Source organism: Prosopis cineraria, unplaced genomic scaffold (assembly GCF_029017545.1).
Source record: "Prosopis cineraria cultivar Desert tree isolate PC_DT_omini unplaced genomic scaffold, ASM2901754v1 PC13, whole genome shotgun sequence".
NCBI classification, from domain to species: domain Eukaryota; kingdom Viridiplantae; phylum Streptophyta; class Magnoliopsida; order Fabales; family Fabaceae; genus Prosopis; species Prosopis cineraria.
This window is the reverse complement of record NW_026555344.1, coordinates 26,709,504-26,722,895: the sequence shown is the minus strand read 5'-3', so window position 1 is coordinate 26,722,895 and position 13,392 is coordinate 26,709,504. Positions and strand designations below refer to the sequence as shown.

Below are 13,392 nucleotides of genomic sequence, written 5' to 3'. Positions count from 1 at the left end.
ATTATAAATATTTATAAATATTAAAAGGGTTTAGTAATTTAAGATATTAGTAATAAATTTTAAAATATTTTTAATTTTTATAATTTTTTTTAAAATATAAGGTCCAATATTTAAGAAATTGAAATTTTAGGAATTAAATTATAAGAGATAAAGTTTAGGAACTGATTTATAATCAAGTCAAAACTTTAGGGATTTGGTGATAATGAAAAAGTTTAAAAACTAAATTATAATTGGGTTAAAATTATAGAGACTAAATGATTAATTTTCCATCAATTTATTATTTAAAGATTTTAATGTTATTTCTCCCAAATTTTAATTAAAGTACAGGGACTACAGCAAGAAAATTAGGTTACCTGTACGGCAAAAAATTAATATTGCGACTATTCCATCACCGAACAAACTAAATTGAGGCCGTCTGTGACGTCCGTATTTCTGGTTGCAGAATGCAGCCGTCCCGGTGACCGAATCCAACAACCCGCGAGTCGTGAAGGTAGACAACCACCGCATCGGCTTCATCGCTGATCCACGAAGCCCAAGATGGCTGTGAGACACAGTGCGGTCACTCACCTGCCAAATCTCATACGCACTCTCCGCAAGGGTTCCCCTAAGCCGCTCAACCACGCTTTACCCTCTCTTCGGCGCACTTTCTCTTTGTACGATCAAATCAATCTTATCAATAATGTTCCTGAAGACCAGCTTCGCTTCCAAGGGTAGGCTTGCATTCATTGTTAGTATTGTTCGTAGACACTGGGGGGTATAAATTCAGTTTCTTGTGAAGAGATTAGTGTGATTTGTGAGATGGCATAACTTGTTGTAAAATTTAATTTAATTTATTAGGTACAATGATACAGGCTTTACTGTAAACAAGGTTGAATATGAAGGCAGCTTGCTTTGTGTTGGAAATTTGCTTTTGTCTTGGAAACCGAAGAAGTTCTCGGAAATCACTTCAGACAGGTACATACTATGTGAATGCGTTGATTCTTGTTGCTAAAATTATCACGCCCACATTGCAAAAACAAGTATGCCATTCAAATAAGCGTGTTTAGAAAAATGAAAACCAAAAACGAAAAAAGAAAGAAAATAATGTTTTCAACCTTGCTTTCGCACACCTAAACCAGAAGAAGAAAGGTTAGGAAGCCACTGCCACCTGGGTAGCCAAAGATCAAATTTGGTGGAAATATAATCATGTTACCTTGAATCCTGAGGAAAAATAAGCAACTTTTTTTTCTGAAAAATGAACTAGCCATAGTCTACTGTTACAACCAGGTTAGTGTTAAGAATGAAGAGCATACAAGATTCTATGGAATTTTGTTTTTTCAGACATGCTTCTCTGTTCAGAGCCGTTTCCCCTATATCTCACTCCCAACTTACTAACTACTCTGTGCAGCTAATGAAGGTACCTCTACTCTAACAAACTATCACACTAATTCATCTGGCCTTAATTTAAATGTCATGGCATCACCACATCAGCTACTGACTATTTATACACGATAATTAGGTTATTTAACATATAGAATCTCTTTGGGAGTTTTGGAGAAAAGGAAAGCAGTACTTCATGGAAGAGATGGGTAGGAAGGGAAGGAGTCATAAGCAGGAGAAACTACTGTTGATTTTTTGGTAGGATGCTAAATGAGAACAAAGAGAAATTGGAGAGGATTTAAATTTGTAAAATGTCATTGTAATGCTTGTAGAGAAAAGGTGTGGGAAATTGATGGTGACAGGTGAGGACACAATTGCTTTTAGAACTTTAAAACAATATCATCCCCCTTATCAGACTGTGGGTGTGGGAAAAATGGCTGAGTGAGGAGTGGCATTGAGAGGTTGGATTTCCCCTTCTTTATATTCCAGACCAGACTTTTTTCTCTCTTCCATGCCAGGCTCTCCTCTTTTTTTCCTCTTTCCCTTTGATTTTTCTTGTCAAGGAATGGCTCAAGAAGACGTAACTGCAGAAAATCCCAAAGATTGTATCATTCAACCTTTTCATGTTTCTGTTTTTTTGGTTACATAGGAAGAGTTTTTGAATTTTGAAGCTGAAACCCTTACCTGCATCCCACATAACCTTGTCACCTGAGCTAATCCAGGTGGCTATCTGTTCATAAAATTTACATACTCTTCATATGTGTGAAAACCAACAAAATAAAAATTAATTATTAAGTAGCATATGCAATTAAGCATTATAATTATCAGATACTAGTTCCATAGCCGTTTAATATTTCTTGCCTTTGTATCTTATATTGCTAATATGGCATTCCTTTCTGCAGCTTGTCAGTCTTTCAAATTCTTCGCCCCATTCCAGGTTAGAACTATTGTTGCCATTCCTTCTTTCTGCAAGACTTCCTGTTTATTTCCTTTTATTTTGGGAAGACTTTGGTAAAGTTCATTGCGTTTTTAATGTCAAGTTCTCTGATAAAAACATAACATATGGATAAAACATTTTAAAAGAACCAGTTTTTTTATATCCATCTGTCATGTCAAATGAAGAATATGACAGCATTTGCCTAAAAAGATGTAGCGTGTTTTTTATATGGACTTTAAGAAGTGATTAGTATATTGGAATCTCGTTATAGTGAAATTAGAAGGAACTCGAGACTAAAGGAAAAATTAACATCAGTTAAAACAAAAACAATATAAAAGGCATATTTGATTTTGACTACAATATTTCAAAGCGTTTTTTATTAATAAAATGTATTCTTGTGCATGTACTTAAGGTGATTCCGAGACATGCACTTGTATTTTGCTGAATCCTAAGTTGGGACATTGTGCTGGTAAATATTTGTTGGAGATAAGCATGAAAAGAAAGTTTATCATCTAAAAGTCATACGAAAAATGAAGGGCATATAAGACTTGTGACAATTTTAATCAAGTAGGTAAGTTATTTTGGTAATACGAAAAAGTTCAAGCGCTAGGCTTAACATGGTACCACAGCACAGGGGGAAAAAATAAAAAGCCTAATCATTGCAAATTGTGGGACCTGTAAAAAAAAAAAAAAATCCAGGGGGGGTGGTTTGAAGTGGGGAGGGGTGTTGGAATAAGCATTACAAGAAAATCCCACATCTAAAAGTCATAAATTCCTAGTGATATGGACAACTTAACCATGTAGCTTTAGCTATTTTGGCAATATGAACAATTCCAAGTATAATCTCATGCAAAAGTTAAATATCCTATCTGTCTTGATTTACTAGAAATTCATCCCTCAATGTCATCTTGTGAGTTTGCTGGTGACTTGTTGTTTTTCATTGCCTTTGTAAGCTGACCGGTGAGTTAACATGCCCATATATTTTATTATTACTTATTGGTGCCATAATCACTTTTTAGATTGGTTTTGGTTTAACTTTTAATTGACTCTTTGATGGAAAACATGTCAGAGATCTTAATTCTTGGATGTGGAAAGTACATTCAGCAAGTGGATCCTGAACTTCGACGCTTTGTTAGATCTACTGGCATGAAGTTAGAAGCTATAGACTCGGTATAAATATGACGGCCTTTATATGTGTTGTTTCCTCACTAGTTGATATCACATACATTTTTATGTTTGGTAAAGTATTCTACAATATATAGCAAATGGATGTTATGTGGTCAATGTGTGTCAAAAATAGGTGTTTATAATCTATCTATTAAAATTTGCCAGGTTACTTACACTGATGTTATGGAGGTTACATTTCAGCCCTGAATCACTGTTCATTCCTTTAGAGAAAAATGCTTTACTGGTGAAATTATTTAAAATATAAGAACCTCGTCAATATGATGCTCCAGAGTCATGTACTTGCCACTCTATCATTTGGTGAACTGATCTCTGTCTGAGCTTTTTTTTCCTCCTTCCTTGCTCCATCATAAGTGCATTCGTTGCTAACAGTTGCTTACTTGATATTGTGCCGATACTTAAGATTCAAGTTTGATTTGTGACCTGTATGAAGTAACCATAATTTGCGTGAGAGTAGCATAGTAGGGCATATCATCTAACTTAATGCATGTTTAAAATAGAGTTCTACATTTTTCTTGTATTGGTGAAGAACTCCCTGAAGGGAAAAATGAGATCTCATTTTTCTGCATGTTTGATGTTTTCATGCTGATAGGTATCATGTCTCTCCAGGAAGAAACTAAATGGTGTTAAGGTTTTTATAGACACATTAGGAAATGGGTTACCTCCAATTGGCCTCCAAACCAGTAAAATAGCCTTTACACAGTACATTATCCCACAGCATAAAGTAGAGTAACCAAATGATGGATACTTAAAATGCATTATGTTGTAAATCAAATGTTTAGTGTAAGTTTGACAAATGTAAGAGTGATCTTGAATATATTGATGGATGCATTGGCTGTAGGATACAGATTATTTTATCTAAGTATCTACTACTAAAAGAAATTCTTGGAGAAGAGCTGAGAAGAGATTCATTAGTTGGAAAAATTAAAAGATGATGGTAAAAGGCCCAATCTGGTTATCCAAGATTGTCAGCAACGCCTTCCTAACCAGAATCCTCTCTGACCTTCCTTTATAGCTTGCCTCCCGTTTTTTTTCTTTGCTCCATCTGTTTTGTGTAACTTAACAAGTCCCAACTTGCCATTTTTGGTTCCCCAAATAAGAATCATTCAGTTCTTGTTTTCTCCCTAGCAAGGGCCCTGTCACTTCTCAGCCTACTTTTTTTCTAATATATGTAGTCAACTTAAGGGGTCTAAAAGTTTGTCACTAGTAAAATATTCCTGCAAGACCAAAGGTTGGATTTATTTTGTGGCATATGGTGTCTTGAAGCACTGAACCCTCTAGTCTGTCACCCAACAGCACGCTTAGTGATTGATATGAATCTTTAATATTTCATTATGTTGAAGTAATAGCGAAGATCTTCTAGATATGTGTGGTTAAAGAATGCTTTGGAAGTAATTCTGAATCTCTACATTTAAGGAACAATTGTATATTATGTTTAGTTGGAGAGAGAGAGAGAGATTGAACCCATCTTCCAACGTTGGAAGCTCTTAATTTTCTTCCCCCAACTGCACCTTGTGCAATGATACAGAAGATTCATTTGCCACCGGTAGCTGAAGATGAGCTTTGCAATCCTGTAGGAGTGTAATATGGCATTTAGAGGAAAGGTCTAGGGAAAGGAATTGGAAATATGCTGATGAACCTTAACTAAAGGCTGATTTGAGTATTCAATTATGTTTAGTCGCTTAAAAATTATATCATAGTAGGCTTTTCACTGATTGAGCTTTGCCTCTCCAGAAGTTAAAGCCTTTACCCCAAGAAGTCCACTTTGAGACATCACATAAAATAAAGGGAGAATGACAATATTGATTTAGACTGTCATAAATTTAAAAATTCTAATTGCAAATAAAACATTTAAATCTTAAATATAATTTAGATTGCAATTGGGATTCCTATTCGTAAGTATTTGAATCAATATTTACAACTTATTTTTTAGAAAATTTTTTTGGGGACTTAATTGTCATAGATTCCCCAGTTTTGAAACTTTATTGTCACCCTCCCTTGCTAAATTAGTGTGAGCAACATCTTTAGAGGTAAAACTTCTTGTGGAATGATTCCAATTCCAAGCAATAAACTAAAGGCAAAAAGTAAAAAAATTGGGTTTGGCCATTAGAAATGATTTTCTTCCATTCCTTTATGCCTAACTTTTTTTTTGGTCCTTGCTTTTTCCCAGAGAAACGCAGCATCAACTTACAATATATTGAATGAAGAAGGTCGTATTGTTGCTGCAGCACTTCTTCCATATGGAGTTACTTCATGAAGCCCTGGTTCTATAGTTGAGATTTACATTGGACGAGGCATCTAATACTCAGGAAGAAGACGAGCTGGGTTTCTGAAATTCTTACATGATTGGTTGCTTTCAAGTTAGATCTCTTGTTTACGTTGACAAATTGAGGCTACCTCAAGGAACGCACAGCTAGCTATATTGTGTGTTTTCACCAAGCAATGCATCACCTTTTTACTAAACTCTCAATAAAGGAATCCTCTTTCCCTTAAGAAGTCACTTGGACTTGGAACCACGTCCTTATAAATGCAGAGACGAATCTAACCGACTTGTATCCTCTCATTATTCTCTCTCCTTTTTTTTTCTTTTCTTTTTTTTTCTCCTCCTCATTTCATTCCTGCCTTTAAATAAAAAATTCAATAGTTGAGGTCTAATCAAATTCATTATTTATTTTGAGTAAAAACATAACTATTAGTTTTTATAGTTTTATCATGTTTTGTTATTGGTCTTTATATTATTTATTTTATTTATTTATTTATTTTTTTGTGTAAGCTCTTTCTAGCTTTTTACGTCTGCCAATTATTTTTTCCAGCCTAACCATTCACAATTTTAATCTGTCTATTTCTAAATATGTTTAGAGGGATGATGAAGTGACACTTATAATAGTGTTAAATTATCATATGTTTAACTAACAATTTAATAAGAATGCAGACATGTTTAAAACAAAATGCATTGATAATTTGAATTAGCAGAAGATCAACAAAAATTTGAACAATTGCTTTATGATTAGCATTGGAAAGTGATTTTTAATTATTGTGGTTCAAGCCTTTTATTTTATGCATCAAATGCTCTAATTTAACACCATTAATACTTCATTATCATTCTTCTTAACATATTTAAAAATAAAGGAATTAACATTGCATATGAGAAACACTAAGAAATTAGACTATCAAAATATATATATATATATATATATAAACTAATAACAAAATACGATAAAATTATAGCAACAAATATTTATATTTTTTTTTAAATTTTAATTATAATCTACAATACATTTATATTATTGTTACTAAAATTAACATTCTAAAAATTTTAAAAAAATTTATTATTAAATTTAGATTATTCAAAATACATCTAGATAGTCAATTTATAAAAATTATAAAAAAATTTTTAATATTAAACTAGATTATTCAGATTAAATATGTATTATCTAGATTGACAATAACATAAATTTATTAAAATTTTATAATTTTTTTATAAAAATATAAAAGTAAAAGATTAAAATCTAGACCATCTAGATTACAAATCTAGACACTCTAGATGCTCACTCAAACCAAATGGTCAAGTACAAGCTGCCCCCACTACTTAGCCTCGCCTAATCTAAAATAGTAAATATGATCCAAAAGGGCTTAAAAATAATGCTCTCTTTATTAAAAATATAAAGTATTTTTTGAAAAGTTAGATGTTTAAAAATATAAAGCATTTTTTAGTTTTTTGAAATGTAATCATTGTCTTTTTTTTTTAAGTGTCCCTATTGATGAATGAATTTATATTTATTATAAGGTGTATAATAGAGATAAATATAAAAATATATGATTAGTTTAAAAGTAAGTAATTACTTTATTAGGGGTGGGATTTAGTTAAAAATATCTTTTATTTTTTTAATGGAGGGCATATATTATTATGAAGTATTTGATATCTTCAAAGTTGAATTGTTCAAGTAAGTCTAAATTATTATTGATTTAAAAAAAAATTAAAAGTCCATCTTGGCTAAGCAATAACATGTGGTTTACTTTGGCATTTCACCGGAACCAACCCGAATGAGGGAAAAATGTTTCTCTCATTTGCTAACCCCTACAAAATCAAGGTCTATTGATTGAGTTAGGAACTTTCCATAACCTATTGGAAAGTTAAAAAAAAAAAAAAAAATAGAGACTGTCATGCGAGATTAGATTCTCTCGTCATCCTTTCTCTTCTTTTCTTCTCCCCATTCTCACTTTTGGATTAGAATTCAGATTTAATATTTTATAAAATTATTATAATAAACATAAATAAATAGATATAAACTATTAAAATCTAATCTAAATAGTTCTCAATCGTCAAACTGGCACTGTAAAAAAATTAAGAAAAAGTTACAACTTAAAAAATTTAAATTTAAATTTTTCAAAACACATTTGGATAGTCAATTTATAAAAATAAAAAATTTTTAATATTAAGTTAGATTATCCAAATTAAATTTTTATTATCCAAATTGATGATAGAATAAATTTATTATTATTTATAATTTTTATTTTAATGAATATAAAATAAAATATAAAAAAAAAATATGTAAATCTGGATGATCCGGATTGCTATTTATGTGAAGAGCACCAATTGAAACTCGACTCGTACTTGAATCAAGTCAACCCATCACACACCCAAATATAAAACCATATATTAAAACGTAATCTGCCCTAATTCTATCCTAATGCTTGCTAAAATTATGCATTATTAGGTTATCATGAGATTATGTATATCAAACAAATGACAAGCGTGTGTGTGAGAGAGAAAATTAATCATTTATTTTGACTCAGCTATAATTTGATCTTTAAACTTTAATTTAATGCTCTACAATTTCTATAGTTTAGTCATTTAAAACATTAGTTTCTAAATTTTAATAATAATTTTATTTATTATAATTGTATTTTTTAAAATGTAGGGACTAACATTTTAAATAAATAAAATTATAAAAATTGAGTTGCAAAAATCAAAAAGTTAAGAATTATGTTTTAACTAAATTAAAATCATAAAAATTGAATCGTGACGAGTGAAATTGGCTTAAGGATTGGATTGAATGTTAATTAATTTTTTTTTTGCCAACGAATGTTAATTGAATAAAATTATAAGAATTAAATTATTAATTTTTCACACACATGCGCGCATGTGTGCAGGCGGGCATGTACATATATTAGTATAAACACAAGGGATAGTTTCGGGTGGAGCATCAGTGCTTAAGAAAATCTCTACCATCCATCATAGATGAGCAACAAATCTCTACCAATAAATTCTTGTTGTGCTCATGCTTTCTATGTCGTTTGTTGCATTCCGTAGTATCTACTATCTCGTCCAATTTAAAAAAGAAAAAAGAAAATATTTAGCTTAGAATGCTTGACTAATTTCATCAAAATTTCATGAGATTCCTCATAATCATGCAATATGTGGATAGAGGATTTACCCTTGTTCTTTTTGTTCCTGATTAACAACATTGGCGTAAAGCCAATTTATCAATCCCATGCGTGGCAAAAATCTATGTTACTTTTAAAACCAACATATATAAGCCAATTTTCTATCGTATCTACCAATTTATAAGTGACATAAAAAGTCATGGTTGTAGACTTGTAGTAATTTAACATTGACTTAAAGCTAGTTACTTGGTCCCATGCCACTTATTTTAAATTAATTCGCTAGTGATCTTTAGTTGGAATTCTTCTTATTTTTCTTATATATTATATGTAGTTTGAAATAGTGAATAAATAAATAACTTTCCAAATAGGCCTTACATTAACAAAACAAACAAACTTATTTGACACTACATTTGAGAACTGGATTTTTGCGTTGTGTTTTGCACAAATTTTAGACCAAGTCAAATTATTCAAGACTCATTTAACCAAAAAAAAAAAAAATCGCAACTCATGACAAAAGATGATTTCTTAAATTTATAATTTATGTTTACATGAACAGCATGGCTTATTTTCTAAATTTCATACAATATAAGTCTCATACTACTAATATAAAATATAATATATAGAATATATATTTTTATAACGTGAATTTTTTTATATAGAATATAATATAATACTAATATATATTTTTATATGGAATATATATTTTTCTGCCAAAAAAATTGTGAAATACATATATTAAATATTATATTTTAAATTTTATTGAGATATTCAAAGAATCCCTGCAAATATGCAACAATATTTTAATTTAAGACAGTAATAATGAACCAGATATATTACTAACTTACACTTTTCTAAAACTTAAAAAAATTAAATAATTAAATAATAAGTATAATTGCATAAAACGGGCCAACTTTAGAGTTGGGAATAAGGGCCAGTGTTGAACCTATAAGCTTTGTTTAAATAAGAGCTTAGACTTGAAAAATGGAGGAGTTTTAAGATAATCGAGCTTTTGGGCACAACCCTGATAAGCCCTAAAAAATAGACTCGACTCAGGCAACCCTCCAAACTCTATTGTCTTTTTTTTTTGGGCAATCTATGTAAAATGGTGTATAGAAGAAAAACCTAAGGCATAAACTTATCTAATTTCTTATCTCTTGACTCTCACTTTCTCAACCTTCTTCGTTTGATTGAAACTCTCACTCTCTTAACTTAAAAATTAAAGATTGCGTGGTCACGTATCTGTTTTCCCGTTGACTTGACCGTTGCTTATCTTTACCTCACTTAATATCTCATCTCTCCCATTAGTTGTCCGTCATTTTTATCTCTCCTTTAATCTTTGCCTCACTTAGAGTCACTTAACTCTCCATGTTGCATCTGCTCTCCCTTAGGCGTCTCATGATCTTCTTTCCACTCGCAGTTGTTGTTTTGCCATGGGTGCTAGGTGGATGATACTTTGACCTTTTATTGTCTTAGGTAGGTGCTCTGATTCTCACCACGTTTAACCAAAGTATTTTTTTTTGTTGGGCCAACTAAAGTAATTACTTTGATTTATTTTATGCTTAATTTTAAAATATTCTAATTAAATTATAATATTAATTTTTTTATTTTTTATAACTTGACTTACGAGTCTGACTCTGAGCTCTTTACATAAAAGCCGAGTTTCAGGATTTGAAGAAATTTTAAAAAATTGAATTTTAAGGCCTAAGCTTTTAAAGGTCGGGTTTATAAAAGCTAGACTCGTCCATTTTCTAACTCTAGCCAACGTTTTGAATTCATGGACTGTGGTATCTTTGAAAGAATCAAAGAATACTCCTTTCCTTTTTGTTTGATGACTACAATACCCACACCTTATTACCAATATTCCAAAACTGTCCTCCAGTAAATAATGCTTAGCTACCTGCCGCTGCTTGACTGCATCATCCTCGTTATTTTTTCGCTCTTGCTTCTCTGCGCTGTTGCCTCTCTGCTTCCTTGTTGTCCCTCTGTGTTGCTGTCGCCGTCAAGTGAACCTCTGGCTGGCGCCGTACTTGCCCTTTCTCATCGCCTCTTTTTTCGTCATTGTATTTTGCCGTAGGACGATAATACGAGTACATATATGAGGAGCAAAACTCTTGGCTCCTACGATCTCCATGAACTTATTTTCCAATATGACCTTTTTTGGAGTTCTCTGAGTACCTCTATCAAAATCATTATGAAGCGATCAAACGTCAAATTACCGGTGATTATTCTTCGATTTGCTGCTTCTGTGACAGTACCAGCAACTGTGATTTCTTTGATTAAAATTCAACGAGGTAAATTTGCTAATTTTATTTTTTTATTTTAATTTTTTTTATCTTTTCTATCTTTATTTTAGGGAGAATCTCATCTTCAGCCCATAACACAAAAACTTACCTTTAGGATTTAATAGAATTTGAAAACTCTTCGTAGGTTTGAGACTCATTTTTGTAAATTTTGTTGTGTTTGAAAAAACATTATTGTCCTTAATGAGAAAGAAGGAAGCGAACTGGAAGTGGGAGAAGACAAATGTGGGAAGAGCGTCTCAACTTGTCAACTCCTCAAGTTGAAAGTTTCTTAACTCTGATGGTGAGGAATAACTTGCAAAGTGTATAAATTTCAAAATGCATCCATCTTAACTAGTGTTTCAATACAAAATTTTTTTGCTCAGCTTTGATCAAGGTTGTCATCGATCATTTTTGTGTTGAAACATGAAAGAGTTGAGAGTTGGATGAGGGAGTTTGGTGAGTTAAGTAACCCTTTCACATGCATAAGGTAAATATAGTTGTTTAGCTAAATAATCATTTTAAATGGCATCATTATCTTGCACGTGATGGGTTAATAGCGATAGAGATTTGGTCTTCATTCATTTATTAATATGTATTAGTTGTATTTAATAGGTGCATGTAAGATTGACTTTTTGTCATACAAACTACATTGTAATCTTGTTAAAATCAAAATGTTATTTGTGATTTCACTGTTGATATAACTTGAGGGTTGTTAAATTGTGTAAATTGTTTGTGAAAGTCTGAATTAGTTATTGTACAATAATGATGTCTTACTTATTCATGTTGAACTTTGACATATTAATTAAATAAAATATGACACCCAATATCAAGAAAATCTGCTATAAAAAGTGTTGTAGTATGTGTTGTACAATTGTGAATACTGTATTTTGTCTAGACATTTTAAATATAATCATAATAATAAATTTAACCAAAAATGAAATTTTAATAATATGGAAAAAATGGAAAAATAACATTAAGTAGGAATTAATTTTATTTTAGCCTAGATAATTTTTTGCTAATTAGGATTTTATTTCTTTTAGTTAGTCAGAACAAATAGTTTGAAAATTAAAAAAATCAAAAAATATATCTTTTGTTTTAAATTTTAAGAAGTAAGAAAATTTAGGATTAAAAAAAGATCTTCTATTCTAGATAATCTTTCTTTTTAAAAATCAAAATTTAAAAATGGTAGTTAAAATAAATTTAACAAAATCCTAATATTAATTAAATAAAATTTTCTTTTAAATTAAAAAAATATAAATTTGAGATGAGATCCTTCATTCTAGATATTCCTTTGTTAAATTGAAAATGTGACATAAAATAATAAATATCATTTTAAAAAAAGAAAATAAAGGAGTTATAATGAAAAAAATAAAAAAATGAAAGGCTGAAACGTTGAAAGTGTTTAACTTTCGATCATTCAATGATGAGAGACGTCGATCCACACATGCAGAGAAGAGATGCATGCACAAACGAGAAGTAGAGCAAGCATAGCAAGCAGTCCCCAAATCATCTAAGGTCACACTTGCCCTGAATGTTATCTAAAAATCACACAATTCAAATAAATTAAGTGTGGTTAAGGAGTTGATCTTAAAACCAACTTAGGAAACAAATCATTTAAATCACTAAACAGATACATTATCGCAAAATAGACATTTAAAATCTTAAAAAAAAATTATAGGTTTTACCTATAGCACGGAAGCAAGTTAGGCAAAAGCGGAGTAAAAAGATGCTGTCATGATAGCATTAAATTGCTGCAATGACAGCCCTCTCAGGCCAACTTTTGGGAGGCATCATTCTGTCATCCAGTCCCATTGAAGTAATTTTAAAGCTTACACGTCATTCTTAATGATTACTAGTATTGCACCAAATTTTAAAAATATCTAACAGTCAGATTAAAAATTAGACATGTTACAAGTTTAGTCATTTTTGTTATCATGACAACACCTCTAGACTAGATTTTGAAGTGCACCATTTCATCATCTGACCTCCGATCAGAGCAATTCCAAAGCCCACACATCAAATTCAAAGGGTACTACAAGTGTACTAAATTTTAAAAAGATCCAACAGTTGGATCAAAATTCATGCATATTCCAACATCAACATTGTTGCTGTCATGACAGTACCTCCGGACCAAATTCAGGAGTGTGCCATTTCTCCATCCGGTGTCCGATCGATGTGATTCCAAAGCCCACACGAAAATTATAAAATTTTTTACCTATGACCCACATTTTAAAGAAATCC

The 13,392-nt window shown here is 31.1% G+C and overlaps 1 protein-coding gene across 1 annotated transcript; it reads left to right on the top strand.

Moving 5' to 3' along the window:
• The first annotated feature begins 380 nt into the window (after positions 1-380).
• Positions 381-6,030, top strand: LOC129291337 (uncharacterized). Its single transcript, XM_054928629.1, has 5 exons — positions 381-710; positions 838-954; positions 2,262-2,296; positions 3,366-3,466; positions 5,652-6,030. The coding sequence occupies exons 1-5, from the start codon at positions 538-540 to the stop codon at positions 5,736-5,738; spliced, it is 513 nt and encodes a 170-aa protein (XP_054784604.1). The 5' UTR covers positions 381-537; the 3' UTR covers positions 5,739-6,030.
• Positions 6,031-13,392: the final 7,362 nt, after the last annotated feature.